General features: G+C 42.0%; 1 protein-coding gene and 1 non-coding gene across 5 annotated transcripts in view; one reads left to right on the top strand and one right to left on the bottom strand.

The window, feature by feature from the left end:
- Positions 1-16,121, top strand: part of ACOT9 (acyl-CoA thioesterase 9) — a 33,458-nt gene extending 17,337 nt beyond the window's left edge. For all 4 annotated transcript variants that reach the window (XM_059679614.1, XM_059679615.1, XM_059679616.1 and 1 more), the window contains 10 exons: positions 1,583-1,666; positions 2,527-2,630; positions 7,934-8,007; positions 12,479-12,546; positions 13,023-13,134; positions 13,522-13,612; positions 14,099-14,184; positions 14,780-14,867; positions 15,013-15,163; positions 15,821-16,121. In XM_059679614.1, the coding sequence (XP_059535597.1) occupies positions 1,583-1,666; positions 2,527-2,630; positions 7,934-8,007; positions 12,479-12,546; positions 13,023-13,134; positions 13,522-13,612; positions 14,099-14,184; positions 14,780-14,867; positions 15,013-15,163; positions 15,821-15,948 (986 nt within the window). In that variant the 3' untranslated portion in view covers positions 15,949-16,121. The remainder of the gene's footprint in view (positions 1-1,582; positions 1,667-2,526; positions 2,631-7,933; positions 8,008-12,478; positions 12,547-13,022; positions 13,135-13,521; positions 13,613-14,098; positions 14,185-14,779; positions 14,868-15,012; positions 15,164-15,820) is intronic.
- Positions 9,112-9,182, bottom strand: LOC132225388 (small nucleolar RNA SNORD56). The gene has a single exon (XR_009450901.1). It is a non-coding gene; the product is annotated as a small nucleolar RNA SNORD56 (small nucleolar RNA).
- Positions 16,122-21,045: the final 4,924 nt, after the last annotated feature.

Genomic DNA, 21,045 nt, shown 5'->3' on the forward strand with positions numbered 1-21,045 from the left:
TTCACTTCAGAACTAACTTTCTGGAAAGAACTAGAAAAAATCATATGCTCCTGTTGCCTCTTTCTCCTGACCTCTTGTTATTTCCCAACCCTCCATGTTCTGGTTTCTCCTTATGCCATTGAACTGCTCTTGCCAAGCTCTCCATTGGCCCCCTCATTGCATGATCTACTCTTCAGGGCTTACTCAGCTCCTTTGCGGCTCCTACTGCTGTCAGACTTGTCCTTGGGCTCAGGTGCCAGTTCCTCCTGTCTCTCGGGTTGCTCCTTCCTCTTCTCCTGTGTAGGCTCCTCTGTCTCTGTTGATCCCTTAAATGTCAGTTACCCTCAGGGTTTTGTCTTCTGCCCCCCCTTTTTTTGGTTATTTTCACATTCTCTAGAAATCATCTCCTTTACTCCCCATGCTTTAGTTGATAAAGTATGGGGAATATAGTGGGGCCTTGACTTACGAGTTTAATTTGTTCCAAGACCGAGCTTGTTAAGGAGCTCGTTAACTCAAATTACTCTATCAACTCAATGCAAAAAATCAGCCAAGAGACAGATGGTATCTCAAAAAACTCCTTAGTCGGGACACTCGTAAGTCAAGGCCCCACTGTACTTAGGAAGGTACATTTCCTGGCCTACTTTTCTGAGTTCTAGACCAGTTTGTCCTATCTCCTGGACATCTTCATTTAGATGGGCCAGAGGCTTCTTGAATTCAACATGTGGAAAACAGCCCCTTTTCCTCTTCCTGTATTATCTTTTTCAGTGAATGGTATACCATCTTCATTCATGCCAGCTGGAAACCTGGCTTTAGTCAAGTCTCCCTTCTTCTTAGCTCTTAGATCTTTTCTCTTTATTTCCACTGCTCTTAGACGACTATGTGTGTTTTTTTGGGGGGCGGGGTACCACAAAGGCTTTTAAATGGAATTTCTTTGCCTTTAGCTTCTCATTCCCCCAGTGCGTCCTTTAGCAGGTACATGGATGGAAGAATTCATTGTCACACAGCTAATACTTACTGAGCACACACCCAGTCCTGTTGGTGGTAAACATTTGAATGAATCATGGGGGAAGCAGGGAGGCCACAAAATACAGAAGGTGCCTAGAACCATACTTGGCACATACAAATGGTTGCTAAGTGATGGAAAATATACAGATAGCCACAGAGTGTTATGGGGAAGGTGGGGTAATGCTGAGTGAATTAATTGCTTCATGATTAAGAAAGAGTCAGGAGAAAAACAGGTAGCTGAGTCCCTGTGATTGTTTTTCTTTTCTGAAGATGTCTGATGCCATCAGACTTGTGTGCTGGGGTCTTTCTTTGACGGCACTGTGTCTTTCTGGACTGGTGACAAGCCACCTGATCGGCCTATGCTTTGGGCTTCAATTTCCTCACCAAATCAGAAACTGATTGGACAGTTAGATTAGAGGATCCGCAGATTTCTTCAATGTATAAAAGTCTTGGGTCATAGGATAAGACCACAAGTGGGACATGGGGGGTTGGGTCTTCAAAACAATATAAGACTTTTTCTAGATCTCAGGAGTGAATTGTAAATGTTGAGAAGTAATTCTATTTTGCTTTTATTTGGTTCTCTTCTGTTTTCCTACAGTTCTTATTTGCTACATGCACACCAAAGTTCATGAAGCTAAGATGTCTCCTTTATCGATAGTTACAGCCCTGGTGGACAAAATTGGTAAGTGATATTATTTTCTATGCACACTTAAAATTCTTAAAAATTACAAGATATTATTTTTAAAAATTTAAATCATTTTTTATTTTTCAATTACAGTTGAAATACAATATTATATAGTTTCAGGTGTGCACCCCAGTGATGAGACATTATATAACTTAGTACGTGATCATCCTGATAAATATTGTATCCATCTGACACCATACACAGTTATTAGAATACTATTAACTGTATTCGCTATGCTGTACTTTACATCCCCATGACTATTCTGTAACATGCAACTTAATTACAAGATATTATTGAGATTAAAATTTTATGGGGGAATTTTTATGCATGTGGAAATGTCTAGAATGCTATATACAAAAATATTTATTATAATTATCTTTAGGTGGAAGGATTTTGTGTGGTTCTAGTTTTATTTTTTATATTCTTTACATTGTCTACATTTTAAAAAAAGACATACAGCCTGGCTGACATGATTGAGTGGTTGAGTGTCGACCTATGAACCAGGAGGTCATGGATGGATTCCTGATCAGGGCACATGCTTGGGTTGTAGGCTTGATCCCCAGTAGAGGGTGTGCAGGAGGCAGCCGATCAATGATTCTCTCTCATCAGTGATGTTGCTATCTCTGTCTTCCTCTCCTTTCCTCTCTGAAACCAATAAAAATATATTTTAAAAAAAGACATACAAATTTCTTTTGTGTGTCAACAATGTCATTATTTTTGGAAGACAAGAAATGTAGTGGAATTTACCAACATTTCAAACGAAATGGAATTTACGAACATTTTAAATGAAATTCTCCATTTGCAGCACAGGAAAGTTTGGGTGTGGTTTGAACTCAGATTGATTTTCTGTTTTGCAGATATGTGTAAGAAGAGCTTAAGCCCAGAACGGGACATCAAGTTCACTGGCCATGTTAGCTGGGTTGGGAAGACATCTATGGAAGCGAAGATGCAAATGTTCCAGGTCTGTAAGCACCTAAAGATGGCCCCTTTGTTTCAATACAACCCACTAGTCTTAGTTAAAGGAAAGCTTATTTACCTGTGTGTCTGTAGACAGGTATGTAGCTCACCACTTCTAGAAAAACTATTGAAAGTTCAGGTCACACAGATGGTGAATTATTAATATCTTCCTCCTGGACAAAGACCGATACATTATTTGGTGTTTATGTTTAGTGTTTATTACTTTCAAATCATTTCAGCTCCATGGTAAGGTGCTTGCTTCTGCTTTTGTGTGGAGAGTTGCACAAATGTCTGAGTTACGTTAGGCATGCATGGGATTGGTCAGTGTGTTAGTTTTCTAGGGTTGCCATCACAAAATACTATAAACCAGGTGACATAAAACAACAGAAATGTATTTTCTCACAATTTGGAGGATAGAAGTCCAAGATCAAGGTCTCAGCAGGATTCTCCCTCTAAAATCTGTAAGGGAGAATCCTTCCTTGCTCCTTCCCAGCTTCTGGTAGTTTGCTGCCAGTCCTTGGCATTCCTTAGCTTGTAGCTGTAACCCTTCCATTTCTGCCTCATTATTACATGGCATTTCCTCTTGTGCATCTGTGTCTCCATGTCTCTTCTCCTCTCTTTATAAGGACATTAATAATATTGGATAAGGACCCACCCTACTCTAGTATGGCCTCATCTTAACTGATTATATCTGCAACAACTCTATTTCCAAATAAATGCGTGTTTGTAGATACTTCAACATATATTTTTGGGGACACAGTTTAACCCAGAACAGACACTTAGACTATCACAGCAGTTAGGAACCTCTAATGAGCAAAACATAGAATAGCTACTATAAAGAAATGGAGAAATTTGACAAGGAAAACTACCTCAAAGGGGATAATAGCACAGAAATCAAATAGTTCAGCATATGTCTAAGATTTTATTATGAACACTTATTTAAGAATGCCTTTTTTAGTTTAGCCAGGGTATTCAGTAGACCTGTTATTCAGATACATTTTTTTGTTGTTGTTACGGAATTTTGAAACACTTCACCTTTGGAAAAAGTTTGAAGCTTGCTCTGCAGTAATTAAAGTTATTTGTCAAAGCCCTGGTCGGGTGGCTCAGTTGGTTAGAGCATCATCCCGCACACCAAAAGATTGTGGGTGTGATTCCTGGTCAGGGCACAAATCTAGGTTGCAGGTTCTATCCCCAGTCAGTATGGGAGGCAGCAGATTGATGTTTCTCTCTGCCTCTCTCTCTCTCTCTGCCTCTCTCTCCCTCTCTCCCTTCCTCTCTTTCTCTAAAAAAACAACAATAGTTATTTGTCAAAAATAGTTAAGTAGTTTTTTAATCCTTACCCAAGGATATGATTTTTAGAATTGATTTTAGAGAGAGAGGAAGGGAGAGGAGAGAGAAACATCGATGTGGGATTGGCTGCCTCCCATACCCACCCTGACTGGGGATTGAACCTGCAACCTTTCAGTGTGTGGGGCAGTGCCCCAAATAACTCATCTTCCTGGGTAGTGCTTAAGTAGTTTTGTATTTGATGCTATATGTAAGCGGTTGGATTCTGTAACTCCAGTGCAGCTGTAACTGACGGTAGTACTGTTTTTATTTTTATGTTTATTTTTTGTTTTATTTTTTGTTTTTTAAAATATTTTATTGATTTTTCACAGAGAAGAAGGGAGAGGGACAGAGAGTTAGAAACATCGATGAGAGAGATCGATCAGCTGCCTCCTGCATACCCCCCACTGGGGATGTGCCCACAACCAAGGTACATGCCCCTGATCGGAATCGAACCTGGGACCCTTCAGTCCGCAGGCCGACGCTTCATCCACTGAGCCAAACCGGTTCGGCGGTAGTACTGTTTTTAAAACAAAACACAATAAAGTTGGGGATCTGTATGATTTGTCCACACACTTTTTAAATCTTCATGGTTGGTTCCTAGTGCCACGTGCAGCAGATTGCTGCCATCGGACCAGCTTTCTAGGGAAACTTGACAATTTGAATCTTGGACAAGTCGTTTGAAAAAGAGATAAGAGATTATTAGGAGGAGAGACCCAATGAAAATCAGTGTTAGGCAAGTACGAACTTTTGTTTTTAATTTTCATTTCTCATTGGCTATTTTGCCTAATAACTCATTACTTGAGTGGTCCTTTCCATTCCAGAGAGGAGCTTGGCAATAGGTGCCTCTGGTCTGTGTGCATGTAGGTTCAAATCCCAGCTCTGCTGCTTATTAGCCACGTGACTGTGGGTAAATCACCTTCCCTGAGCCTCTGTTTTCTCAAGTGCAATATGGAAGCGGTAACAGTACCATATTATATGGTGTGGTACAGATGAAATGGAAAACATCCCACCCATATGAAGAACTTGTTACGTTGCCTGTCACACAGTAACTACTAATCACATGTTGACAATAATGCTATTTATTGTTACTATGGAGATGATCCCAAATCTCTGTTCTGGGCTTGACCTTCAGACCTAACTTTCCAAGCACCTATTATATCTCCCCCTACGCGGGCTCTTGCTACCTCCAGTCCAGTGCGTTTTAAATTGAGTGTCAGCTTCCCTTCTAATCCTGATCTTCCTTCAGTGTTTCCCCTTTGTCATCCTCCTGGTTTCCCAGCTGCATACCTTTGTGATAGCTTAAATTTTTCCCTTTCCTGTGCAGCCTTTGGCCAAGTTTTACAAATTCATCATCCTCCGCAACTCACCACGGTCCTTTCTCCCCCTTGCCCTTGGCCCCTGTGTCCTGTTCAAGCCCCCACTGCCTCTGTGTGAGTACCTGAACTGTCTTTCAGTTAGTCTGCCGGCCTGTTGCATGTTTTCACCCTCTGTTCATTTTATACATTTTTATCAGATAGACCTTCCAAAGCTGATCTTAAATCACATCACTCTCCTTCTAAAAACCTTGATCATTATCTGCTCATTAAAGTCTAAACTCCTTTGACTAGTTAGGATCCAAGGGTCTCCAGAAACTAGCTCCAACATCACTTAAATACCTTCTTAGAGCATCTTTGAGCATCCTGAGAGTAGGGAGTTGTTCATTTTGGCATTCCCGATACTTGGCGCTAGTAGGTGTTCATTATAATAAACCAGTAAGCAAGTGGCTGATATCGTTGCTTATGCTTTTTCCTTTTCCTGAAATCCTTGTGTGCTCTGCACATCCACATTCCACGTGTGCTTCCAAGTCACTCCATGCTCGAATCCTTCCCTGGTCCTCCAGCTCATAATACCTGTTCCTTCCCATGATGCCTTCCTCAGAACCCTTTCTCTGATCTGCTGACCTCTGCTCCTCAGAGCTTCGTAGGAACATGTTTTCTCTTCTACTAGGTCACATGCTTCTCAACAACAGGATCTGGGTGTGAGTCACCAAGCCCACTTCCTGACGTCCACTCATTTAACAGTTCACTTAGCAATCATTTATTGCCTGCCATTCTGTGTTAGGTATACAGCCGTGAGCAAAACCCAGTTCCATTTTCTTGGAGTTTTCATTTTGGTAGTCCTCAATAATTACCTACCTTGATTCATACATTGGCTGTCATTGATCAGATATCTGCTATAGGCAGTCTTTGTGCTAAGTGCTTAGGGTACAAATGTCAATGAAAATGGCCTTTGTCCTCAAGGAACTCATGATGCAATGGGGAGGCGGCCACTTAAATAAATGATCATGGTATAGTATATTAAGTATGATGCAGCATTTCTCAACAGGGACACTATTGGCATTACATGTGGGAAAATTCCCTGTTCTGCAGGACTTTCCCCTTGCATTGTGAAGTGTTCAGCTCCTTGCTCACCCCCATCCCACTAGTAATGCCTCCCAAGTCATGTGACAACCCTACACATTTCCAAATAACTCTACAGGGGTGAGAACCACTGTCAGGAGAGGACTTTGCATTTAGTGGAAAACAAAGGAGGGAATGATGAGTTGTGTCTGGGCCGAAGGGATGCGTGTTTACTGACTGGGCCGCGGGGGGCGGGGGGAGTGGTAGTGATGAATGTAGCCATGAGGAAGGAGGCATCAGGCGAAGGCATGGAACAGAGGTATTCAACAGCATGGTCCATTCCAGGGCCGTGGCTGGGGGAAAAGGTGCGGGTATGAGGAAGTGTTTGGGAACAGCTGGAGAGGAATTTGGGCTCTGGTGGAGGGCTGTATATACAGGGCCAACAGGCTTTGAGCAGGTGCTAGAAGAAAGTCAAGGGGAGAGGTACTAGGGCCCAAACAGGTGTTAGTGACGAGGAGTAGTGATGAGGAAGGAACTGAATGGACCCTCAGGTTATGATAGGACTTTATGATATGATTGTCCTGGAAGTACAGACTTCTAAAGGATAAAGAAACACCTTAAAACTTCAAAGGCTTTTGTGCATTGTAAGTATTTAGCTTAATCCACGGATTTGTCACTGATCTTATTCCTTCTTGGGAGCCCCTGTGCTCAGCTAAGGAATCCTAGACATGTTGGTAGTTGGCACACTAAGGTTCTTGAAAATGCTAATGTCTATGAGAGTGGCAGGAGGTCCACCTGGCTCTGAAGCAGGACAGTGAAATGATGATGTAGTAGGTCCTTCTGTGACCCCTGTTGTTGGGTCCCAGTCAGGCTCAGCTCCGTAGCCTCTAGCTCATGTCCATCCCAGCATGTCCCGCAATGCACTGTTTGGAATTTTGGGGTGTCTTTCTCCTGCTAGACCACAGGTTCCTGGTCACGCTGCTGTCCCCACACAGAGCCTAGTTCTGTGCCTGGAAACTCAGCAGCTGGTGGTTCATGAATGCACTTCTCTTTTTGTTTCTTTTAAAAAAAATTGTTGAGGGTATTACAGATGTCCCCCATTTTTCCCCCCTTTGCCTCCCTCCTCCGGACTCCTGACCCACCCCAGGCCTTCACCGCACTGTTGTCTGTGTCCATGGGCTATGCATATATGTATATAAGTTCTTTGGTTAATCTCTCCTCCTCCCCCACCCCGTATCCCCTCTGAGGTCTGTCAGTCTCTTGCATGCTTCCATGTCTCAGGATCTATTTTGTTTGTCAATTTATTTTGTTCATTAGATTCCACATATAAGTGAGATCCTGTGATAACCTGTCTTTCTCTGACTGGCTTATTTCACTCAGTATAATAATTTCCAGGTCCATCCATGCTGTCTCAAAGGTTAAGAGAACCTTCTTTTTTTTTACAGCTGCATAGTATGCCATTGTATAAATGTACCACACTTTCTCCTCTTTTTCTAATTGCTGCCTTTCTCAAAGCATGCACGCTCTCTGTTAGAATTGTAGCAGGTCTTCCCAGGAAATGCATTTCTTACATCTGCATTTTCTTTCCTTTGTTCTTTAGTTACAAGACAGTGAATTTTGTCCTGTTTTGGAAGCAACATTTGTAATGGTGGCCCGTGATTCTGAAAATAAGGGGTAATTGTTCTTTTTTTCTAATTCTTTATTTTGAAAAATTTTGAAGATACATAACACCAGAGAGAAGAGCATAATGAATGTCTATATGCCCATCACCTACACTTAAGAGTTTTAATATTTTTGCCATATTTGCTTCATCTGTTTTTTTAAAGTATATTATTTTCTTTATAATATTTTAAAGCAAATCCCAGACATAATGACATTTCACCTCTAAAAACTTTAGTTTAGGCATCTCTTAAAAAATGAGGATATTTTTTCCTGGCTGATGTGGCTTGGTGGTTGAGGATCGAGCCATGAACCAGGAGCTCAGGGTTCAATTCCTGATCAGGGCACATGCCCGGGTTGTGGGCTCAATCCCCAGTAGGGGGTGTGCAGGAGGCAGCTGATCAGTGATTCTCTCTCATCATTGATGTTTCTCTCTCTTTCTCCCTTCCTCTCTGAAATAAAAAAACGTATTAAAATATTTTTTTAAATGAGAATATTTTCTTAAATAACTACACTACCATTAGCACACCTGACAAAAATACTAGTCAGTCCTTAGTATATTCCAATAATTCATATTCCATTTTTCCCAAATATCGTTTTAATGATTTGTTCAAATTAGGATACAAACAAAGTCCACATATTATATTTGATTTTTATGTCTCATAAGCCTGTTTTGTTGTTAATAGCTTCAGTGAGATATAATTCACATATAGAATTCACCCATTGAGCCCTGACTGGTTTGGCTCAGTGGATAGAGCGTTGGCCTGTGGACTGAAAGTTCCCAGGTTCGATTCTGGTCAAGGGCATGTACCTTGGTTGCGGGCACATCTCCAGTGGGGGGTGTGCAGGAGGCAGCCAATCGATGTTTCTCTCTCATCAATGTTTCTGACTTTCTATCCCTCTCCCTTCCTCTCTGTAAAAAAATCAATGAAATATATTTTTTTAAAAAAAGAAACAAAAAGTCAGACCCTGGTTTGACTCTAACCTATAAAAAAAAAAAGAATTCACCCATTGAAAGTGTACAATTTTATGGATTTTAGTGTATTCACAGTTGTGTGGTCTCTAGAGGTTGTTTAAATCCAGAATAGTTGTGTGTCTCCACTGTTCCCCTTTTTCCCCCCACTCAGACCCAAAGTATCAACACTCACTAGGTGAGCTGCTGTTGACACAAAATGTTAACATCATTGCATGCATCCTTATTGTTTTATCAACTCATTGAAAGGCCCAATGGGTTCTTCTAGACCAGGGGTGGGAAACATCCAGCCCGTGGACTGTATAAGGCTTGAGAAATTATTTGGCCTGGCCCTGCCAAGGCAGTAGGGGTGAGTTAATTAAATGTTTGACCAAATAGAGCAGGCTCATTTTTAAACTGATAATTTTGGATGGCCTACGAATGATGTCATAAATATCATTGGCAGAAAAAAGGTTCCCCACCCCTGTTCTAGACACTGTCCAACTTTCTGGATTTTCAAGAAAAAAAAATACCATGAGGAAGCATGGACTTGTTTCTTTATTTCTAGTATTTTCTATAAACTGAAGTTAGAGCTAGAGCCTTGATTAGATTCAGGTTCAGCTTATTGGGTGAGAGCACTTCATGGGTGATGCTGTGTATCTTGTGTCTTGTATTGCGTCATATAAGGAGGTATAGAGGGTCTCCCTCCTAGCGATCCTAAGATTGATGCGTGGGCTCAAATAGTGACAACCTGATCTTGCCACTATCAAGTTCAGATTATCCGCTTATGATCAGCAATGATCTACAGGGTAGGGTGTATCCAATGTATATTTTGTCATCCTGCACATAGCTAGCTCCCCTTCCGTCTTTTTCCACGGCTCTTAATGCCCTTTGTTGATCATTGCTTTAATCATATGGGAGTGTGAAAGGATTCTCAAATTCTGTCATTCTTGCAACATTTATTAGCTGGAGTTCTGTGAAGAAGAGCTGTCCCTTATCAACTAGGGCAATTTGGTTTGTAAAGGGAAGTAAGATGAATGTTTCATTCCTGTGTTTTACTTACACATTTGCAAAAGAACGAGCTAGTGACAGCATGGTTTTTCTACTTTTTTGGTTTTTAAAAAAAAAGTATCATTATGAATGCATGGATTTTAACATATAAATGTATTTCCACGAATTGTAGCCAGTGCTCAGAGTATACTCTCTTTGGTCAGTGGGAGCCCCTTTAAGCTGCCTCCTGTGATAAGCCCTTTTGACATTTCCCCATTGGTTTTTGATACCTGCCTGCTCTCTGGTGCAAGGAGTTATCTTGGGCTCATCTTACACATTTCCTGCCCCAGGCCTAGAAACAGCCATTTCCCCAAGGAGTCCTGGGGTTCCTTTTAGTGGGAACTGGTATTTAGAGACCAAAATCTAGGCACTAGAACTGTATTGTTACTAGTTTATCGTCATGTCTAGGCCTTATTAGTGGACAGAGCTTGGGTGTATATTATAAAGCAAATAAATAAACAACCTCATGAGTTTATAGTGTCATTTTCAAGTTTAATTATACAAGCTTTAACTCATTTGGCTTTCTACTTTATCTTTTTTCTCTTAAATTGATTTATTGGTTCCTAACAACAATTACACCCAAGGCCTTCAAACTGAGAAAAACCATCCAATTGTGTGGGGGGAGTAGGGTGGGAGAGAGTGTTACAGGATTGCTGTTTGTACAGGACTGTCTAGAGCAGTGGTTCTCAACCTTCCTAATGCCGCAACCCTTTAATACAGTTCCTCATGTTGTGGTGACTTCCAGCCATAAAATTATTTTCGTTGCTACTGCATAACTAATTTTGCTACTGTTATGAATCTGATATGCAGGATGTATTTTCATTGTTACAAATTGAACATAATTAAAGCATAGTGATTAATCACAAAACAATATGTAATTATATATGTGTTTTCCGATGGTCTTAGGTGACCCCTGTGAAAGGGTTGTTCGACTCCCAAAGGGGTCTCGACCCACAGGTTGAGAACTGCTAGTCTAGATGCCTTTGGGGAGTCTAATTTGTATTAGAAACTTGAGTGAGGAGTTTGCAATGAGACGTCATTTCTGCTGCGTGAAAAGCTGACATGGAAAATGTGTTAAGATTGAAAAATACCTTGACGACTGGTCTGAGCAAAGAATGCACCCACCTAGCTTCAGTCCTCCCACCGTCCCCGGCTGACCTGCTTGCTGCTCTGGTGCCTGGCCTGGGGCTCCTTTGCCAGCACTGGGGAGGGCATTACTTAAAATTCCTCTCCCAGCTGATGTATTTCAGTTTCCCAAACTGCCATTTCAGGTCTTTTGTTTCGTCAAACTTTTGGATTCTACCACAGTGAAATACTATGTTCCTTTTTGCTCAGTTTTCTATTTTAAAAAATTTGACACCTACAGACAAATAGAATAATTCAATGAACACTTATATATACCCTTTACTTAAATTCGCCAATTAATGTTTTGCCACCAACCTATTTTCCCGTCCTCTATAAATATATATACACATTCCCCCCTGAATCATTCGAATGTTTGAGACTGCTCCGCCCATAAATAGTTTAGCATATATCTCCTAAGAATAAGATAATTCTCCTACATAATCTCAATGCTTTTATTATACCCAAGAAATTGAACAGTGATATAATTGTATTATGCAATATATGATCCATATCCAAACTTTTCCAGTTGTCCCTAAAATATCCTTTATGGTTTCTTCCCCTAAGGTAGATCTAATCAAGGATCATGTATTGCAGTTGGTTACCATGGTTCTTTAAATTAGTCACCCTGTCATTTTCTGTCTTGACATTTTTGAAGAGTCGAGTCCAGATGTCTAGTAGGATGTTCTGCAACCAATTTTGACTGCTTCCTTGTGATTAGGATCAGGTGAAACATGTTGGCAAGCAGTCATGTCCTTTTGATAATGTGAACTTCCTACTATGCAGATGGGTCTGTAACCAGAAGCCTCCTCTATTGTTCCAGAGTCCTTGTGTGATGCAGTCAGTAAGCATTATTCAAAATGAACAGCAAAGTCCTGCTGGTGTGGCTCAGTGCTTGAGTGTTGACCTACGACCTACGAACCAAGAGGTCACAGTTCGATTCCTGGTCAGGCCACATGCCCGGGTTGCAGGCTCAGTCCTCAGTAGGGGGCATGTAGAAGGCCGATCAAATATATTTTTAAAAATGTTATTATCTAATAAAAATGGAAGATTAACTATTACCCACCAGTTTTCAAGTCTTTGCTGTTTGCTTGTTTTTTAAAGAATATTGTAAAATATATTGCCATTGATTTCAGAGAGGAAGGGAGTGAGAGAGATAGAAACATCAATGATGAGAGAATATCATTAATTAGCTGCCTCCTGCATGCCCCCCACTGGGGATCAAGCCCGCAACCCGGGCATGTGCCCTTGACTGGAAACGAATCCAGGACCCTTTAGTCATAGGCCAACATTCTATTCACTGAGCCAAACTGCCTAGGGAAGATAATAACATTTTAATTTATACTCTTTTCTTCTCTTTAGGTCGGCATTTGTAAATCCACTCATCCCTGAAGGCCCTAAGGAAGAAGCGCTCTTTAAACAAGGAGAATGTATATTAATTTTTTATAATAAGATAAACTTTTAAAAGCACATTAACTGTACTGCAGAAGAGATTATTTTTAAGAGTATGCATGGACTCATATTAGTCAGGTGTCTTACTCATTCCAAGAATTTATTGAAATTAAAAATACCTTATTTTTTGTTCCATGAAGTTCATACTTTGAACAATTTTATCAATCAGCCAATATTTATTAATTGAAGTAATTTTTTCTCATTGTTCATGAAATGGTAAATGTATCTTTAATGAAATAACTTGGTTGGGGCTCTAGGTCAGGATGATTATAGCTGGTTTTACAGTGAGCTGATACAATTTCCTTGTGAAAGCAAAGAATCACAGAAAGTTTTTGTGAGCCGTATGGACAATTTCCAGGGGGATTGTTACAGTCTAGAAGTACATCCCAGTTCAGAAACCCCAGTGTGCAGTGTGACCCTCCTAACCATGGTTCCTTATTGTCCCATATTTCAGTGAACAAGGGGAGAAGGGTTGCCTTCAGCTCCATGTCATTACTGAAAATGGCTCCCAGTGCTGAGGAGAGGACGACCATCCATGAGATGTTTCTTAACACACTGGATCAGAAGTAAGTTAGGCTGGCCCGGCCAGCGTAGCTCAGTGGTTGAGCATTGACTTATGAACCAGGAGGTCACAGTTCGATTCCTGGTCGGGGCACCTGTCTGGGTTGTGGGCTCAGTCCCCAGTGGGGGGGGCATGCAGGAAGCAACTGATCAATAATTCTCATCAGTGATGTTTCTATCTCTCTCTCCCTCTTCCTTTCTCTTTGAAATAAAGAATATTTTAAAACAAAAAGTAAGTTAGGCTGGTGAGATTACACATTAGGATGCATTAATACTTGGTGTTCTCCATAGCCAGGCTTGCCTGAACATATTGGAAATTTTTTGCAAATATTTTACTTTTTAGCAGCTAAACCATGGCCCTAACAGGGTTTACTGATTCTCTATTTGCACAGGACTATAAGTTTTCAAAGTCGAGTTTTGCCCCCTAATGCAGTATGGATGGAGAAATCAAAACTGAAGAGCTTGGAAATTTGCCACCCTCAGGTATTGTGATATGGTGAAAAACCTAAATAGGATAACTTGCATCCATGATATTCATCTAAGACAGCAGTTCTCAACCTGTGGGTCGCGACCCCTTTGGGGGTCGAACGACCCTTTCACAGGGTTTGCCTAAGACCATCAGAAAACACATATATAATTACATATTGTTTTTTGTGATTAATCACTGTGCTTTATGTTCAATTTGTAAAATGAAAATACATCCTGCATATCAGATATTTACATTATGATTCATAACAGTAGCAAAATTACAGTTATGAAATAGCAACGAAAATAATTTTATGGTTGGGGGTCACCACAACATGAGGAACTGTATTAAAAGGTTGCGGCATTAGGAAGGTTGAGAACCACTGATCTAAGATATAATATCTTTAAACTGGTCTCTGTTCTTTGGCATTATTAATTCCTTTGTTCTGTATATGAGGGTGGCCATGATCTTGTGTTTCCTATCATTCATTTTATGCCCTATAGGAGAGGAATATTTTCAATCGGATCTTTGGTGGTTTCCTTATGAGGAAAGCATATGAACTCGGATGGGCTACTGCTTGTAACTTTGGGTAAGTTAGATTTAAGGTAGTATTGACTTCTGAGAAGCAATTTTTACTACCCCACTGAAATGAAACATTTTGGACCAGTCTGGATGTGTTGGGGAATTTGTTGTGTTTTTAAAATAAATATCACACTTATACCAGCTGGGTTTGATCCTCATTTTAGAAGCCTGTTACTCTGACTAGGTAAATTAGTACATTACAGGCATACCTCGTTTTATTGTGCTCCACTTTATTGCACTCCACAGATGTTGTGTTTTTTACAAATTGAAGGCAAGACCTTCCATCAGCAAAAAGGTTATGCCTCGCTTTATTTCAATGCTTATTTATTGAGGTGGTCTGGAACCAAACCTGCAATATCTCCGAGGTCTGCCTGTAAAGACCTATGAGAAAGGGAGGTGATAATATGCTGAAGGGAAAAGATACAGTGACTTTGGCACTGATCTCGTCACAGTGACATGTCTTACCATTCCTCGCTGGTATGACTGCTTTCCCCTTCTCTAGGTTTATTCTTTGATCATTTAAATTTTGCTTCAGTCACTTGTTAGGGAAAAAATAGCATCTGAATTTTACACTTGACCCCAAATTCTGCCTTTCCCAATAGTGGTTCCCGTCCATTTGTCGTGGCGGTGGATGACATCATGTTTCAGAAACCTGTTGAGGTTGGATCATTGCTGTTTCTGTCTTCCCAGGTAGGTGTGCGATGAGATAAAATACAATTTATGATCATTTGGGCCTAGAAGAGCAGTTTTGATATCCTACAGCTATTGCTTCTCTTGTGACTGCCTGTTCCCCCTTCCCAATGTGACTGGCTCACTCGTATCTATAATCTCTTAGGTTTGCTTTACTCAAGGCAACTACATTCAAGTCAGAGTCCACAGCGAAGTGGCCTCTCTGCACAATAAAGAACATACGACCACCAATGTCTTTCATTTCACGTTCATGTCGGAGAATGAAGTGCCCTTGGTTTTCCCCAGAACATATGGAGGTAAGCAGCCAGGATGGCGTGTCCCTAACAAAGGCAGGAACTTTTCAAGAAATTTTCTCCTTTCAAATTGTTGTAGGAAGCACACTGATGCCTGTTAGCTCAAGAGCACATCTTTAAAATCAATATATATTATTGATTTCAGAGAGGAAGGGGGAGGGGGGGAGAGAAAGAGAAACATCAATGATGAGAGAGAATCATTGATCAGCTGCCTCCTGCATGCCCCCTACTGGGGATCGAGCCCACAACCCGGGCATGTGCCCTGACGGGGAATCAAACCATGACCTCCAGGTTCATAGGTCAACGCTCAACCACTGAGCACATCTTTAGGAGATTGTGCATTTTTCAGGTTCTGCAGCCCTGAAGGCCAGGATGCCTCCTGGCCCCACAGGTGGCTGTGGCTGCTCTGCCCACCTGGCTGTTGTCTGAAGGGCGGGTGCCAGCTGCAAGCAGCCACTGGGGGTCAAAGACTGGTCCAGCCAAAGGAAAGGGGTGGGAGTCGAGGCTTGGGAACCTTGCGTACCCCTGGCCCAATAGCACTTGCTGGGCACCTGTTCTGCGTTCTCACTGCTGCCCAGTGTTCCAGAGTAGTCTTGTGTTTATACCTTGCTGTTCTCAGGCACTGCAAGTTTCTCCATGGTTATCTCTCTTGTGTTTCAGAGTCCATGCTGTATTTAGATGGGCAGCGGCATTTTAACTCCATGAGTGCATCGGATACCATGAAAAAGGACTACCTTTTGAAGCCCCAGGGAAAGCCACGCTTGTTGGAGACCAGCGTTCCTCAGTGACCTAGTGCCTGATGCAGGCCTCATCACGTTTATTGGTTTAGTGTTTATGCTCATCCCCCACAGAGAAAAAGAATGTATTCAGCTTTTAGGATGACTAAAAAAGTAGAACAAGAGAGCGGCTGGCTGGGACAGAGGGAGAGAGAGTTATTAAATAATAAACACTTTCAAAATGATCGAAATTGTGAATCCACCATGTTGCTTCCTGTCTGCTGAAGAAATCAGGACAGATGCCTTTGTATGCCATTGAACACATCTTTTTCTTACACATATCACAGACTATCCATGTGTCCATGGTTTCTTGCCAAGGCATTTAGAGGCAAGAGGGAAAACTTCCTTCAGCCTGACCTTTGCGGCAGTTCCCCTGTGTCCTCTAAATCCCAGCAACCCTCCATGATTCCTTAGTGTTTTGCCTCCCCCTGCTTTCCAGCTTTCGTTGTTAGCAAAGGGTAGATAAAAAGTGGGGGCGAGCCCTGACCAGTTTGGCTCAGTGGATAGAGCGTCGGCCTGCGGACTGAAGGTTCCCAGGTTCGATTCCAGTCAAGGGCATGTACCTTGGTTTCGGGCACATCCCCAGTAGGGGGTGTGCAGGAGGCAGCTGATCAATGTTTCTCTCTCATCGATGTTTCTAACTCTCTATCCCTCTCCCTTCCTCTCTTTAAAAAATCAATAAAATATTTACAAAAAAAGAAAAAGTGGGGGCGAAGGGATTTGACGAAAGAGGTGGTATTGTGAAAGATTTGTGGGAAGCTTTAGATCCAAAGCCATAAGCGGAGGTGTTCAGAGATGAGCCAGATGAAGAAACAGGACCATGTGTTCACTCTCACTAGACAGCTCCTAGTACTCTCTGCTGGTGGGATATATACTTAAAAAACAATTCCAAGCTGGTTTGGCTCAGTGGATAGAGCATCGGCATGCGGACTGAAGGGTCACGGGTTTGATTCCAGTCAGGGGTACGTAGCTTGGTTGCAAGCTCAATCCCTGGCCCTTATCGGGGCTGAGGCACATGCAGGAGGCAACCAATTGATGTGTCTCTCTTCCATCAAAGTTTCTTTGTCTGTCCCCCTCCCTTCCAGAAACTCTCTAAATATCAATGGAAAAATATCCTCAGGTGAGGATTAACAACAACAACAAAAACACACCCAAGAACAATAATAACAGCTGCTTATGCTTGTGGATCATACTTGCTCTGTGGTAGCTCATTTATTTCTTTTTAAAAAATATTTTTATTGATTTCAGAGAGGAAGGGAGAGGGAGAGATAGAAACATCAATGATGAGAGAGAATCATTGATTGGCTGCTTCCTGCATGCCCCACATTGGGGAATTGAGCGCACAACTGGGGATATACCGTGACCACCAGGAATCAAACCATGACCTCCTGGTTCATAGGTCGATGCTCAACCACTGAGCCACACCGGCTGGGCAAGCTCATTTATTTCTTCCATCAGTGCTATGAGATAGGTTCTGTAACCCCATCATAGGGGTAGGTCAGGAAACTGAAGTACAGAGAGGTTAAGTAACTTGCCAGGGTCCTACCGCTAGTAGGTGGTGGTGCTGGGATTCAGAATGAGACTCTGGGGCCAGAGTACTCTTAACCAGTACACTATACTGCTTTCTAGAAATGTAGCAAGGGAGGCCACACCCAGTATCAATCACAGTGTCACCTAGGGAGACTGTACCCAATATCTCAATTACCAAAGGGAGGTATTCCCTTGAGTCCACAGCCAAGACACAGTTTCTTCCTGGATGGGACAGGAAGTTGATCAAGGTCAGAAGAGACAAAGACCAGGCTGCAGAGAAGAAAAAAGTCATCTCTGAAAAGGAAGGAAGCAGTCTTTAGTGTGGGTTCCATATCAGTAGTCACAAACTTGGCTCTGCCTCAGAATTAGCTGGCATGCTTTTAAAAATGATGCTTTTTATGGAAATCACAGTTACCATGAACAAACCTTTCTGACATCGTCAGTCCTGGGAACAAACAGCAGCCCGTGTGGCACTCGAGTAGTTTGCTAGCATCCGCCTTTGCCTCCTGAGCTTCATCTGGCCCTTCAGCACAGTGTTTTGCATATCTACCCACAACCCAGTGGGGCCCCTGAGGGGGCTGCTGGGAAGGGATGAAGGGAGAGGGATGGGCTCTGAGGAGTTGTGTGAATGTGTTCAGTGGAGTTCAGTTAAGAGACCTAATCCTGTTGTGTGAAATGTACATTATCCATTCATCCATTCATTGCTGTGCACTGTAGCTTTTTCTAAAACTTTCCTTGCTATTTTAAGTAATTTATAATAATAAAAGCATAATATGCTAATTAGACCAATGTCCTTCCAGACGTCCTTCTGGACAATCTTCCAGATGAAGATGGGGCTGCGAGGGAAGCCCGGGTCCCAGATGTCGGAGGAAAGCCCGGGGCCTGAGTGCCAAAGGGAAGCCGGTACCGGCAGCTGGGGGAAGGAAGGCCTACTCTTGCACGAATTTTGTGCATCAGGCCTCTGGCGTTGCAATAAATATCTTAAGTAGTTAAAATATTTAACTCTTATAAATTATTTTCTTAGGAAAATTGTAGAGAAGTGATGTCCAGGGCAAAATAGTACATATGTGTTGAAGGCTTTGAGTATATTTCACATACCCCTCTAGAACAGTGGCACATGTTCATATGTTGAAGTACATACATGTTGAAGGCTTTGAGTGTATTTCACATTACCCTCCAGAAGAGTTGCACGCGTTCACTTACTCATCAGCAGTTGGCCTTAACTTAGCCACATTTTATCCTGTTCTTTTAAAAACATCTTTGCCATTTTGATAGGCAAAAAAAATGACATTCATTAATTGCCTTTCTTTTAATTCTGAGATTGAACTTTAAAAAATTTGCTCACTGTCTTTTTTAATCCTCACCTGAGGATATTTTTCCATTGATTTTTAGAGACAGTGGAAGAGAGGGAAAGACAGAGAGAAATACTGATGTGAGAGAAACACATCAACTGGTTGCCTCCTGCATGAGCCCTGACCAGGCCTGGGCTGGTGAGGAACCTGCAACTAAGGTCCATGCCCTTGACCAGAATCGAACTTGGGACCCTTCAGTTTGCTAGCTGACACTCTCCACTGAACCAAACCAGCCAGGGCTCATTGTCTTTTTAGTTGTTACTTGTTCGAGTAATTTTGGATACTGGAGTCTTAACCCCAAATATGTTATCTACCAATATAGTTTTTTAAATGATTAGAGCTAGAGGTTTTTTTGTTTGTTTTTAATTTTTTAAAAAATATAAGTTATTGATTTTTTTTTTTTTACAGAGAGGAAGGGAGAGGGATAGAGAGTTAGAAATATCGATAAGAAAGAAACATCGACCAGCTGCCTCCTGCACACCCCCCACTAGGGATGTGCCCGCAACCACGGTACATGCCCTGGACCGGAATCAAACCCCAGACCTTCCAGTCCGAAGGCTGATGGCTCTATCCACTGAGCCAAGTTGGTTAGGGCTAGAGGTTTTTTAAAATATATTTTTTATTGATTTCAGAGAGGAAGGGAGAGGGAGAGATAGAAACATCAATGATGAGAGAGAATCATTGGTCGGCTGCCCCCTGCACACCCTACCCTGGGGATCAAGTCCACAACCCCGGGCATGTTCCCTGACTGGGAATCAAACCGTGACCTGCTGGTTCACAGGTCGATGCTCAACCACTGAGCCACGCTGGCTAGGCAAGAACTAGAATTTTAATATAGGATTTTAAAAAGATGAGAGGAAGTAGACTATGTAGGATACACAATAGATTCTAGATATTTAGTGTTCTGTCTCTCTGCTTTAAAGACTAGCAAACTTTTAACCAGTACCAGCTCTGCCACATATCTAGTGTGGAATTTCCTAATGTGGGTTGGATGTGGTTTAGTCCATGCTGAGAGATCCCAGTATTACTTCAGGCATTTATTACAAGTTCTTTATTTTTTTGCTTAGGTATTTCTTCAACGGGCAGTCTTTTTAATTTAATTATATATATGTTTTTATTAAGACAGCTCAAAGTTTTTAGCATTAATTTTTTAAGGGGATATGTCCTGGTATGGCCATCCAAGCTGAGGCGTGTCCGCCCTTACCCTGTGTGTGATGGGTCCAATCTCATTCTGCAGTCTGAACAGCAATCTCTGTGGTAAGCAAGACAAGGTAGGGTCCTTCCCAGGAGGGTTCCAACTTGTTTCCCTTCCAAGTCTTAATTAGAACAAATGTAGTCTCCCGGTCAATGGTGATGAACCAGAAATGCGAGAGGAGGGCCTTGGATCAGGAGGCCTTCTAACCTGAGAGAGATTCAAGTAGAAGAGATACTCAGTACACAGTTCTTAAGAAATTGGCCCCTAGTCTCCATTGTAGGAAGATCTTGAGGCATTCCAGGGCCTATTGGAATCACCTAAAGCCAACTGTAGGTCAAGAAAAAACGTTTAACTTCATTTGTCCTTGGGTGTAGCCAGCAAGTGACACCAATTGGATTTCTGCTATTTGTCTCCCTGAGTACTTTGTTGCTGTTGTTGTTGTTTTTTAAATAATAATTTTTTGATTTTTTACAGAGAGGAAGGGAGAAGGATAGAGAGTGAGAAACATCGATGAGAGAGAAACATTGATCAGCTGCCTCCTGCACACCTCCTACTGGGGATGTGCCCGCAACCAAGGCACATGCCCTTGACCGGAATCGAACCTGGGACCTTTCAGTCCGCAGGCCGACGCTCTATCCACTGAGCCAAACCGGTTAGGGCTGTTGTTTTTTTACAGAGAGGAAGGGAGAGAGGTAGATAGTTAGAAACATCGATCAGCTGCCTCCTGCACACTCCCTACTGGGTATGTGCCCACAACCAAGGTACATGCCCTTGACCGGAATCAAACCTGAGAACCTAGCATCCACAGGCTGATGCTCTATCCACTGAGCCAAACCGGTTAGGGCTCCCTGAGTACTTTGATATAAGCTATTTGCCCTCTGGTTAGGGAGGCAAAATGCTAATCATTTACTCTTAAGTGTCCTTGGTTTAGAGAAAATGGGATTTACTCTGTTTAACCATCTAGTTTCCCTGTTATACTTATCCTGGCTTATTGGCATGTGTCACTTATATAACTTCCTTTTAATATTTTTC

The sequence above is a fragment of the Myotis daubentonii genome, chromosome X (genome assembly GCF_963259705.1).
Source record: "Myotis daubentonii chromosome X, mMyoDau2.1, whole genome shotgun sequence".
Classification (NCBI taxonomy): Eukaryota; Metazoa; Chordata; class Mammalia; order Chiroptera; family Vespertilionidae; genus Myotis; species Myotis daubentonii.